Below are 13,853 nucleotides of genomic sequence, written 5' to 3'. Positions count from 1 at the left end.
ACTTAAAGTTATTCAAGACACAGTCTGCGATATCGAATGTATGGCTCGAAATCTCCAATAATGAACTACGCGGTGAACCTCAGATAGTTTGGAGGGATGCCAACTCGTATCCCAGATATCTACTCGAATTAGATCTCGCTTTCCCTGAATATTTAAGCAGGCTGATGTTACTTTTAAGCACGTTAAAATTCCAACGAATTGAAACTATCTTAGTGATTTTTAAGTATTTTAAAATTTAAAAACGATATATAAAATAATGTTAGTAAAGCGGTGTTCTGTGTGGTAGGACGGAAGACGCAACGATAACAGGCTTAGAGCCGGCGACAGCGTACTTGGTGCGCGCGCGCACGGTCACGGCGCAGTTCGCGTCCGCACACACGCGCGCTCTGCTCGCGCTGACGTCACACGAACCGCCGGCACGCGCGCCCGTCAGTCTGCGTGCGTCCGCCCCGCGCCCCTCCACTATAGAACTTGCGTGGCAGGTAGGATTCTTTGCACCCTATTACTCTTAAATGCAAAACCATCTTAATTATAAACTAAATCCATCTACTTAATAATCAACTCCGTTATTTTAATAGGTTTTAATAAATCAATACCATAAATACATTTTTTTGTTATTTTGTGTGTTGAAGATTTTGTTGCTGTTTCTAACTTTGCAAAATTTAATGTTTTTTTTTTATCCAAGGCACCACCAACATCGGCATGGAACGGGGAATTATTAGGATACACGGTATGGTGGTGGCCCGCCGCTGACGGTACCTTGTCCGGCGGCGCTAGTGTTGGCATGGAATTTGCCACAGTTAGGGGACATGTCACCAAGTATACTATTGAAAGTCTCGAACATTTTACGAGGTAAGTTTGTAACAAATGTTTAGTTGAAAGTGTAATGTTTACTGATACGCCAAGAAATGTTGAAGTTTTCTTTGCCCTTTTAGGTATTCGGTTAGCGTCAGAGCGTTCAATAGTGCAGGTGCTGGACCAGCCACAGCCCCTGTTAACACCCTTACTCAAGAGAGTGGTAAGGAAAAAATATATATTATGTAGACATAAAATTTTCCAAGAGTTCCAAGACAATACAAATACCATTAAAAAACTGACGTCACTTTATGAATGACAGTGAATATTATCCAATGATACACATATGTGAAAATATAATGCTTTTTTGGATAGTGCCATCGGAAGGCCCGCGAGCGGTCCGGTGTCGCGCGGTGTCTCCTCAGAGTCTCAAAGTGGAATGGTCTCCTCCCCCTGCGCATGCGCATCACGGTGCTCTCCTGGGATATAAGCTGCTTTATCGTCCGGAGCATAGTGAGTAAATTATGGTAAAATATAACCAACCATTTAAATACTATTTAATTCGTTTCTCTTATCCTGACGTCAGCGTTTTTTCAATGATATGTAAAAATATGGGCACTTCTGAGTTGTTTTGGTTTTTAGATGCTCATTAAATTGTTCTCGAATATTAGTTAATTTAGTGAAATGAGTCGTATTCAATTTTTAACTTAAATTTTTAGCCACGTAAACAAGTTAATTTATTGTTATATTTTAGGTAAATAAAACATTTCAATTGTTTACTGGTTCTAAAAACGCGGTAATAATGATAATTGTGATAAAACGTACGAGGATACAAAACGCTGACTATTTATATTTGAATATTTAGTAGATATACCCTCAAACACGCGCATCAATAAATGTTATCTTTTATTCTAACAACAAACAAAGGCGTGACGAATGAATCAAAACTCAATTGTTTGACTTGGATGACATAGGTTATATGTAGTGATATAATTACCAGTATATCTCTACCTGATATACTGTATCGTTTGAGACACACTGGATCCTCACACCCTCCTGGCTGAGCGAAGACAGTTGTTTGTCGGCAGCGACAGACTGGCTGGAGTGGGAGGTGCGAGGCGGGGGCGGGGGCGCGGCGGCGGGCGCGGAGGTGAAGCGCGTGGCCGGCGTGGAGACCTTGCTGCTGGCGCTGCGGCCGCACAGCAACTACACCGTGCAGGCGCTGGCCTACACCGCAGCTGGCGATGGCGTGCCCGCTCATCCTATACACTGTACCACGCAGCAGGATGGTGAGCTGTTATAGCATATGAGTTTTATGTAAATACTTGGTGGTGGTGGGTTTTACTAGGTGCCTGGGTTGGTAACACCCACTCATCAGATATTCTACAGCTAAACAACAGTACGCAATATTGTTGTGTTCCGGTTTGAAGGGTGAGTGAGCCAGTGGAACTACAGGCACAAGGGACATAGCATCTTAGTTCCCAAGGTTGGTGGCGCATTGACGATGCAAGGAATAGTTAATATTTCTTACAGCGTCATTATCTATGGATGATGGTGACCACTTACCATCAGGTGGCCCATATGCTCGTCCGCCAACTTATTCCATAAAAAATCTGTGGCTTAAATGGTCATATTGGTCATATTTTCAATCGTTGTGATAGAAGAAGGCATGACCAAAAAAGTCTTAATTATTTATTTAAATTGGAAGACTGTTTGCAGCTCCAGGACCACCAGCTGCAGTGAAAGTGATCGCGACATCCGTTACGTCCTTGGCGGTTAGCTGGTTGCCTCCGGGTCGGCCGAATGGACCTATTTTGTATTACACCGTCTTCTATCGTGAACTGGGAAGGTATAATCTTCAGTCACTTGAAATAATATTTCGAATTTGTTTGGCGTATTTTTACTTATGAGATTTTATTTCGAAGGGACCGTCCTCCACAAACAACCACTGTTCAAGCGGAAGATGTTGAAATGGCCGTCGGTCTCGGCGGTTTCACGGAACTAAGGTCTTTGTCAGAAAGCGCTACATACGAAGCGTGGGTTGCAGCACATTCTGCGGCTGGGGAGGGAGAACCATCTGCACCTCAGCCTGCCACAACTACCTCTAGAGGTAAAGTGTCTTCATGCAATTTTCTTTGAGTGACGTTTTTACTTAATATTACCAAATTTTTTCTTGTCTATCTTACATAGCTCCTGCCAAAACAGAATAGATGGTTAACAAACTCAAACTGAAATAACTTTATTCAATATAGAAGCATTACACTTTCTTATTGATGGTCAATTGAAACAGTACCACCGGTTCGGAAAAGAAAATACCCTGACCTGAGAAGAACCGGCGAAAGAAACTCAGCGGGTTTTTTTTGTTTGTCTCATATATTATATAAACAATTTAATATGAGATGAAATAGCCAGGAGGCGATCGTTTCATTCCCAAGGTGTGCTATCGATCATAAACTCATTAATTGTATAATAACCTTTTGCACAGAAACGAAATATACTAAGCGAGCCGTATCAACATCGGTAACAGGAGTTTAATTCCAAATATTTTAGTAAAACTTCACAATAACTAACTTGTTTCTATCTTGTTGTACATAGCGGCAGTGAGACTACTGTCATTCGGTGTGTGGGCGCGCGTGCAGTGCGGGCGGCCGCTGCGTCTGGCGTGCGCGTGGCGCGGGGAGCCGGCGCCGCGCGCGCGCTGGCTGCGCGGAGACCGGCCCGTCACACACGACCCGCGGACGCATCTCACACCGCACGGACATCTGGCTATACATGGTCAGTGTGGCGACCTACTGATCATACTCATACCCATCCAGTCAAGAAATATTATAAATGATATAGCTGATTGCCATGAATTTTTTTTTTCATGAAATAAAGAGACTATTTTGAAAAGACAAAATAAATTGAAATTCTTACAAATGTTTGATGTCTTCCTGTTTTTAACTTCCGACGATATCAGTATAATAAAAAACAATTATGATGATTTTTATTTTTTTTAATTATAAATGGACATTCGGATTAGAAGTGGACGCGCTGACGAGCGGCAACTACACGTGCTCGGCGCGCAATTCCTTCGGCTCGGAGGAGGTGACGTACCGCGTGGAGTGCGCCGCGCCGCCCGCCGCGCCCGCGCTCGCACTGGAGCGCGCCTCGCACACCCTGGCGCGCCTCGCCTGGCGCACCACACACCACCCTGCCGCCCCGCCACATGGTAAGCATCACTTAAGAAAACATTCCTTGAATGTCTGTGTCTCTGTTTAGTCAGATATGTAGGTCAGATATTAAAAGTAAAGTAAAGTAAAGTAACAGCCTGTAAATTTCCCACTGCTGAGATAAGGCCTCCTCTTCCATTAAGGAGAGAGATTGGAACATATTCCACCACGCTGTTCCAATGCGGGTTGGTGGAATGCACATGTGACAGAATTTCGATGAAATTAGACACATGCAGGTTTCCTCACGATGTTTTCCTTCACCGCCGAGCATGAGATGAATTATAAACACAATTAAGCACATATAGGTATATAGTGGTGCTTGCCTGGGTTTGAACCCGCAATCATCGGTTAAGATGCACGCGTTCTAACCACTGGGCCATCTCAGTCAGATATTATTCTGACCTAAAAAATTGTTAAAGTAGTTTCAGAAAACATATTATAGCAGATTCACTGAATTTATAGATATGACATGTACCTAGCGATAGTAACATTCATATTATTATATCAACTCAGACGTCGAATTAACTAAAGGAGTTTTAGTAACTTATGTGGCTTTAGAAACTAACTAACCTCTCAATTTGGAATAGGGTTCACGATCTTTTGGGTTCGCGTCCGTGACGACAGCGGTGAAGGTGCGGAACCCACTAGCTCACGAGGGGAAGAAGAACGTAAAATAGAAGCAGGTGGAGAAGCAGCCAGTGTGGTGCTGAGAGCGCTATCGTGTGGAGCAACATATTCGGTCAAGGCCGTCGCGCATTCGAGAGCTGGCTCATCACCACCATCAGCACCTCTACTTGTTAGGACGAAACCTCCAGGTAACATTCAATCAGGGAAGATACTGACAGTTTATCCATACAATGCTTACCAAAAAATTTCAGGTTTTTTAATGAAGAATATTACAATCTTTTATTTGATCTACTATTGTTTTTCGCTCTTCAATGAATAATACGTAATATTATAATTTAAACATACATACAAATCTACATATCACCTTAATAATAGGCAAGATTCACATATAACATCTTGAAATATGTGTTAGTATCATCAGACAGCCGACCCTAATACCGCGCCCACTCATTGGTCAAAACTAAATGTCGAGCAATTCATAGGTTCCCTCTTACACGAAGATCGGGAGCGAAAATGTTACACATCAAATATATTGTTTCAATATAATAAATCATTCGATCAATATTGTCCAGTACTAGTGTGGGAAGGCGGAGGAAATTCAGAGAGTGATCGAGAAGAGGGTGCGGAGGCGGCCGTGTGGAGCAACAGCAGCGCGCTCGCACTCGACGCGCGCAGGGCCGTGCGCTGCTCCGCGAGGCTCGTGCGTCTGCAGTGGCGGCGAGCAGACGCCGGACTCGTCTGGAGGGACGCAGACCTCACCTCTTTGCACCATCACCGAGAGGTAAGACCTTCCTCCCCTTTCATATAAGAAAATACGATATTCAAACGAGAACTAGCCATAATATACTAAATATTATGGCTAGTTTTCGTAACTAACAGATAAACATATATATCAGCGTTCCGCAGATTTTAATGAAAAATAATCCAATACAGAATGTGCATACACAATTGTCGAGTTACAAAATAAACAACTCTATAGTCCATTCCAATGACAAAAGGAAACATTCAAAACAATTTTATTAGAAACGTAAAAAGTTACCTAACGATAGATAAAAAAGTTATTTTTATACAGTAAGGTTTTTACATAAAAATAATATTTTTACCAAAAATGTTAAAAGAATTATTTTACTTAAAAATAATCTCTTATCTCGAAATGTAGATCAGTTTTGTGCATAGCAATTTTATAGTTTTGAAAATAATACAATGTTAAGAAAGACATTGGTCTCTCATCTTTCGTATCATGTGCACGGATACATATTCGGAATTCTCTGAAGTTTTTTATTACGACCTGACTTTGTTTAAACGGAAAATTACTTTTAAAATCAAAAAATAATATATCGTTCTTTAGCATTAATTACCCATTCATTCAATTATTTTCACCTCACTAGTCGAACGCAAATGACATATCAATTCAAGGTCAAAGTTGTTTATTTATCTTTTCTCTTCTTCCCATTGGAATAGACTATAAGTAGAGTGCCTTAACCATAAATAACCAAAGTACTGATACTTAATTAGCCTTAAGTCGAGCAATACGAACCACTAATGAAACAAGTATCAATAAATAATGGCGCTATACGGAAACAATCTTCTGTATATTTTTTATTAACAAAATACATATTTTAGAAGTATATTAGTATCTTAATTATTATCATATTTTGTGGACAATTTTCATGTAATGGTAATTGCGTAAATGATGTATAGTAAGACCAACCAAATAAGATTTACCAACAATTCCAATAGGTAGTGATTGGAGGGCTGGCTGTAGGCACTTGGTACGCGTTAAAACTATGGACGGCCACAGATTCCAGTCGACAACAGGCTGTGATATATGCGGCTACGACGACACATTCCGGAGGTAGGAAACTTTTTTATAATACAAAGAATAAATGTATCAATCTTCTGTGATAGATGCTAATAATACCAATGAATTAATGAGTTGCAAACATCCCATTACTGGGGTAAGACTTCATTTTCGTTTGAATAGGTTAAGAGATTCTTCCACTAAGTAATTTTTGAACACACATTTGTTAGATTTTCATCTCACCAAATCGTATACTTTATGCATTCGCGTACTTTTTCTTTATGCTCGAGCAAAACATGCAAAACATTGGTGGGGAAGGAAAACATTGATATTAAAATACAAATTGAATATTCAGAAGTGCTCGCATTTAAATGTCCAATCGGTTATGATTCAAATGTTCTAGCCACTTTCAAATCTTGGACCAATGAGAGTAAGGAGATGTCAAATGAAATATGGAAATTTGTTCTTAAATCGACACACAGAACGTCTCCGACGGCCGGTAGCATTCCAAACGGAAGGTATTCCAACAAGCACAGTGAGCAACGGCGACAGCGCAGACCGCGTGCTCGGAGCCCTTTCGCTCGCATTTGCTGCTCTCGCTGCGCTTGCCGTCTCTGCGCTGCTCCTCGTACTGATGGCTAAGCGGAGGTGAGTAATATAAGTAAATGATAAAAAAGTTACAAAACTCCATACCTTAGATTAATTTAGACTTTTTGAACATAAATTTTGTTTTGCAGATTTGATGATGACGATTTTTTTGGGGTTTTTTAATGGATAGAGTGATTCAATAGAAAGTTTTTTGCATATAATACCAAAACAAAACTTATCTTTGTTTCTTTACAATATTGTTCATGTATTATATATATAAACCTTGCTCTTGAATCAATGTATGTATTAAAATAAACAGGATCAAAATTCGTGGTGTATTTTTAAAGATCTAAGCATACATTGGACCAGACAGCGGAAAGCTACTTTGCTTTATACTATGTAATGATTAAATTTGGTCGTCTATTTGGACCGAATTTGGTCCACAGCGACGTTCGAAACTACGAATAATGTCATCTTAATATAACGCTATTAACGCTCGTGTGAATGGGCATTAATTATAGAATACTTCGATACAAAATAAACAGGTCATTAGGTCAGATCCAGACGGGACCATCAATCATTTCTTAATATCAAGTTAATGTTTTCGTACCAAGTAAAATGAAGTTTTATGCTGTCATCTGATAAATTAAAAACGGAAAATAGCTTAAAAATATTTGATAATTTAAAAATTCACGAATAAATATACTAAATACTCATTAAACACAGTTGAACAGCTTGGTTTTTGGGATCTACTTCGTAAACTCGTGCACCAATTTTATTATATTCTTATATGGCTACATACCTACTTAAGAAGGTTTAATGTCTGATACAAAAAAAGTATAAAATCGGATACATACGATCCGAGCCGTAAGATTAGCACCTTAATGCATTTTTATATATTAAAAAAAAAAACAAATCTTGTTTTAAACGTTATAGGATGAATGAGCTAGTATATACGGACACAAGCGACGTCGTAATCTTAATATTCTTAATTCCCAAGGTTGGCTATCGGCGATGTAAGAAATGGGTAATATTTCTTACCGCGCAAACGTGTTGGCGGTAATCACTTACCACCGGAAAGCCATGTGGCCGTCTGCCGTGTATATAATAATAAATTAAAATAAATTATCTATTAATTCGCCATTTTTATGCAAGAAATAATGGCAACATTATGTTCTACAAGATAGCACCGTTTATTTAAGTACACACTAATATAATAATAACTGCGTAAGTGAATTTGTTTGTAACGCTTTTTCGCGCATCTTAACTGCTCAACTGATTATCGTATAATTTTGAATACACATGTTAAGGGTAAATTCAATGTCAAAGGGTACATAAAACGTACTCTAAATCAATAAAGAAAATCATTTGGCGTATACATTTTATAAAGGTAAATTTTTGTTTTGAGTTTTGGTCAGCTATTCCTTTGATGCTATCTGCAAAAACTGTTAGGAATTTTATGTAACGGAATCTGCTAAATACCATCAATTTTTCCTGAACAAAGAAGAAAATTTCTACAGATATTTTATTATATTTAAAGGAAGGGTTGGAAGTTCTAAAGTAGGTTAAAAGGGGATATCATAGTGTAGAGAGAGGGTGACCCAACATCGTCCACGATAAAAATAGATTGCTACTATTATTATACACTAATAATAATATAATTGAAAAGGATGAGATAAGTTTAATAAACTATACGAGATATGCGACAACTGCAGGCAGAAAGCATTGGAAGCTGTAAGTGCAGGCCTGTACCAAGTGGAACACTCGGGGACATTTTATAGGAAGACAAATTTATTCGACAACGAATTGATGTTCAATATACTATAACAGCACATACAGGAGATCTTTATCTAACATCTTACTACTACTGGTATAAAGTATAATATTAATATATGTTCATATTATGTTAATAATACATTTGTCAAAAAAAGACCCGATGAGTTTCTTTCACCGGTTCTTCTCAGGTCAAGCATTCTCCGAACCGGTGATAGTGTTTTGTTTTTAGTTTGACTATAAATAAGTAAGTGTAATGCTCCTACATTGAATAAAGGGATTTGAGTTGAGTTGTTCAATAATTTCAGAAGTCATAGATTACAGCAGAACTTACCTCATTTGTTAATTAAATAGTATAGAGAAGAGAAAGTAATTTTATACGATTTGTGCAGCCGCAATTATTCATTTTTATTTCTTTATTATTAATTGATTTGTTTTAAAAATCTTAATTTAAAAATGTTTAATATTATAGAAAAAATAAATAAACATATTTTAACAGTGTATTTGGAACAGAAAATTGTTATGGGGTATATTATACCCACATTATAATTTTCTGTTCCAAATATTGCCTACCAAGAAGGCTTCATATTTTTCAATCTAAAATAAGTACGATATATTATTTCATTCCAGCTTCAAAGGTAAGTTAGTCAGTGTAATAACAGGCAAGAGAAATATAATATCTCACATTACATAACCATCACGAACATTAATGGATACTCCATTTGGCCGTTTGCCTTCTTGCTCAGAAATGAATTTTAAAAAGTATAATCTTCGTTATTTTCGCTTTTCTTTTTAAGTATCAAGGCATACACAATTATTAATTTTAACTTTGCCGATTCATAAATTCAACCCATATTAATTATTCAATACAAATTTATATAGATGATAAAAATACTTATTGACTAACAGGCAGGATGTATTATATAAATATTTATCGAACATAACTTTGTATTTCTAAACGTTGAAAAAGACTAACTACTGAGTTGCTGGCTGGTTTTTCTTAGTAGAATCTGAATTTAGAAACCGATGGCAGCTGCATTTAATAAAGTTTGTTGAATGACGATTAAAAAGTGCTTGTATAAAGTATCTATTGATTATTATTTTAAAATATATATATAATAAAATAATAAAAAACCAAGAGCTTTGTAAAACTTTTTTTTTTTTACTTTGACTCTGTCCTGCGGTCATAGCAGAAATTTATGTGATGCAACGCCATCTTACGGTGAGTAGTGTAGTAGTGAGTTTGTAAATACATATAGTTATCCATGACAACTTTTATAGTTATCGTTTTTTCGTCGTTAGTTTTGTAGTTCATTACTCTCAAACATATATACACCCATTTCTGTATATATAGGTGATATATTATAACAACACTGTTGCATCCCCGTTAATATTAAAACAGGAAAGGCAAAAGCTACTTTGAAATACATATATATTTTAGTAGTCCGCAGTACGTCAAGAACACTGGATGTCGCCAACGTTCGCGCTAAAACTTAGGAAAATATGGCCACTTAGAGTGTCTATTCTACAAGTCACATTTCATGTTGCTTTACATCTCCCTGAAACGTGTTGGAAATTCTGAGTTTCTAATATATTTTCCGCAACACGTTTCAATAGCTTGGAAATAATTATAACGTTTCCAAACTCGAACAAGTAACAAGCAAAATAAAATAATTAATTTTGTTTTTATTTCTTTATTACCTGATTGCGTAGAGTAAATAATTGCAGTTCGTAGGTATATTTGTAATCGTACATCAGTCCGCGTACAACTCTTAAACGATGTATCATAATTGGACAAAATATGTATTTTTATAATAATTTGCGGGCTTGGTTGCTGATCTTAGGAAACGGTGTTTTCGAAGGGTACTTATATATTGAAACAGTAACAGGCTCCCTCTCATGAGGCAAAGGAGTTTGATTCTTATTCCATTAAACATGTAGCAGAAACTCATTCAATAACACTATTTTCCTTACGATGTTTACCTCTAGCACGAGATGCATGAAACATGAAAATAGTGATGCTGTATGGGATTGAAGTAACCGTCTTTGCTTAAAATTTACGTATACCTGCCATTGGACCTCTGTAAGCTAACCGTACCCTTTAAATATAATAACTTTTATTACCCTTTTTATCAATATCCTTTTACAAGGATAAGGTTTTAGTAGAAACCTTTCAAATACTTTTGTTCAAGCGTGAGTGATCAGACGATGAGTTTGGGTATTATTTGAACTCAATTAAGTTTAAGAGCCATTTTGGAAAACGTTCGAGAAAAAACTTTTTAATCTTGCTACTAGTATTGACTTGCATTATAAAATAATTATGTATAAAATTAATAGACTTTTTATAATTCAACTGAAATTTACTTATAAAACTAGATAAAAAACTAGGTAGATTATAAACTAACGAATAAAAATGGATAAATTATAATCAGTATGTTACGGTTCACAATCTTTCGTCAGTTCACAATCTCGCGAGATAGATTATTATCTAAGAGTATTTCCAATTTTACGGTGACATATATATTTTATATAAACATATATTATTATTAATTCTTCACACAAAAAAGCACTTGAAAGAGTAACAATCTTCGTCTACCGTCAATGCATTACCAGCTATGGGATCTTAAGATGTTATGAAAATTGTGAACGTAAACACTGGCCCACTCAACCTGCAAACCGAAACATTTAAATATATTGTTTTACTGTCCGTGGATGACTTAGTTGAACGTGTAACAAACAATCCCAATGAATATTGAAACAAGCTATCATTTCACCCGTTTTATACTTACATAACATACTATAAATTCAAATATATTGTGCTTCTACATATCTGACCAATTTCCGGACAAAACTAATGAAACTATAAAATTTATATAATTTATATTTATAAGGATTAATAAAACAAATAATACAACTTAAGATATCGGTAATTGGTTAAATGATTTTTTGCAATTTTTTGACGTAAAAATGATAACGACTCTAATGTAAAGAGACATAAATGGACACATATTTTAATTTTTGTATGTACCTGTGATTGATTGATTGGGCAACGTGCCCAGGCTGATATTTTTGGCTCTAACTATGTTGACATAATAAACGATGTCTCAAAATATAATATGCATCGTATCAACCTGTCATACAGGAATATCAAAAAATAATAATTTTAGTATAGTTATACATATTTATAAAAACAAGAATTTTCTTTTTGTTTTTATCTTATATAATATTTAATGTTTCAATTCAGCTGGTTTGTTGTAAGATTAAAAAAATAGAGTGTATTCTATTTTTGAATTTTGATATTTAAAATTCAGAATAAGTCTTAAATTTCTTCGTAAACCAATTATTCCATTAGTAAGATCTTTTCGCAAACTGTTTCAGGTAACATGCGATTAAATTCACGTCACGTCACCTAATCAACGACTGACATCGCCAAATATAAATTAAATATAAAATGCTACCAATATGGTCTGTGTTCTAGATATATATCTAACAAATAAATAACACGAGATCTGTAACTATGATAAAAAGAAAGTATTCAAGAACATTCTCGTTTTAGCACGCTCCTCTCTTGTGGCGATCAAATCGAGGAGGAAACTCGTCGCTGCAGCCACTCCGCAGCCAGTACCGATAAGTCCGTCTGTCCCGAACAGCAAAACATACGGAACTGCCAACATGACTACAAGCATGACAAACTGTCCCCGGCATCCGGTGAGAATTTATGTACGACATGGATGTTTTATTCTTTCATTAGATTTTATATAATGCATGACGTTTTTAAAAGATAGCTATCTTTAATTACATCTGTATTTTTATTTCTGTCTTTATGTGTGTGTATGTGATTATATGTTTATAAAAAAAAGTTTCGATAGATTACTCACAACTTACTCTATTATGTTTCTAAAAGACAAGCTACAATTTGAATGGCAACTTCTAATTACACATTTTTAACTCGATTTGCGTTAGGTATTTTCTCATAGGTATGTTTTTTTAATTTACTCCATACAAAGTACAACAGTATTTATAACATTTTATGTGATATAAAGTAACAGCCTGTAAATTTCCCACTGCTGGGTTAAGGCCTCCTCTTCCATTAAGGAGAGAGTTTGGAACATATTCCACCACGCTGTTCTAATGCGGGTTGGTGAAATACACATGAGGCAGAATTTCTATGAAATTTGACACATGCGAGTTTCCCCGCGATGTTTTCCTTTACCGCCGAGAACGAGAGGAATTATAAACACAAATTAAGCACATGAATATTCAGTGGTTCTTGCCTGGGTTTGAATCCTTAATCGTCGGTTGAGATGCACGCGATGTAACCGCTGGGCCATCTCGCCTTATGTGGTATGCGTTGTTATTATTAACTTTATAACATAATAATTTTAAATCATAATCCAAAATTATACTGTAAAATATTTTTCACATACAACGAGATTGTAAGGGCAATATTGTTCTATCGTCTATGAGAATGCTTAAGGGTTAACGCACCACGGCTCTTAATGCTGTTTTATAACGGATTTCTGAAGACATTACACTATTTCTTTCAAGATTAAATTCTGCAGACCGTGAAATGAATTCTTGTAAACACGCCCTTAATGGTGCTCGGATTACTAAAATAACATGAAATAACATTATATAATATTTAAAAAACACATAATGTATGAATGGGAACATAAGTTTACTTGGTGGTAGGGCTTTGTGCAAGCCCGTCTGGGTAGGTACCACCCACCCATCAGTTATTCTTCCGCCAAATAACAATACTCAGTATTGTTGTGTTCCGGTTTGAAGGATGAGTGAGCCAGTGTAACTACAGGCACAAGGGACATAACACCTTAGTTCCCAAGGGTGGTGGCACATTGACGATGTAAGGAATAGTTAATATTTCTTACAGCGTCATTGTCTATGGGTGATGGTGACCACTTACCATCAGGTAGCCTACATGCTCGTCCGCCAACCTATACCATAAAAAAGTACCGTTAACAAAACAATACACACACCACAAAGATACATTTACTTAATAAAGCTCTTTTACAATTTATTAGTATGTAAAGTTTTTC

General features: G+C 36.4%; 1 protein-coding gene across 1 annotated transcript in view; it reads left to right on the top strand.

The window, feature by feature from the left end:
- The window catches only part of LOC124538518 (Down syndrome cell adhesion molecule-like protein Dscam2), a 113,626-nt gene that overhangs the window by 94,508 nt on the left and 5,265 nt on the right, over positions 1-13,853 (top strand). The window contains exons 19-32 of the mRNA XM_047115604.1: positions 287-482; positions 686-852; positions 936-1,018; positions 1,171-1,308; positions 1,884-2,084; positions 2,515-2,644; positions 2,721-2,905; positions 3,391-3,570; positions 3,818-4,006; positions 4,595-4,822; positions 5,207-5,415; positions 6,375-6,489; positions 6,918-7,083; positions 12,353-12,504. Coding sequence (XP_046971560.1) covers positions 287-482; positions 686-852; positions 936-1,018; positions 1,171-1,308; positions 1,884-2,084; positions 2,515-2,644; positions 2,721-2,905; positions 3,391-3,570; positions 3,818-4,006; positions 4,595-4,822; positions 5,207-5,415; positions 6,375-6,489; positions 6,918-7,083; positions 12,353-12,504 — 2,339 coding nt within the window. The remainder of the gene's footprint in view (positions 1-286; positions 483-685; positions 853-935; positions 1,019-1,170; positions 1,309-1,883; positions 2,085-2,514; positions 2,645-2,720; positions 2,906-3,390; positions 3,571-3,817; positions 4,007-4,594; positions 4,823-5,206; positions 5,416-6,374; positions 6,490-6,917; positions 7,084-12,352; positions 12,505-13,853) is intronic.

The sequence above is a fragment of the Vanessa cardui genome, chromosome 20 (assembly GCF_905220365.1).
Source record: "Vanessa cardui chromosome 20, ilVanCard2.1, whole genome shotgun sequence".
Taxonomy (NCBI): Eukaryota; Metazoa; Arthropoda; class Insecta; order Lepidoptera; family Nymphalidae; genus Vanessa; species Vanessa cardui.
This window is presented reverse-complemented; position numbering and strand designations above follow the sequence as displayed.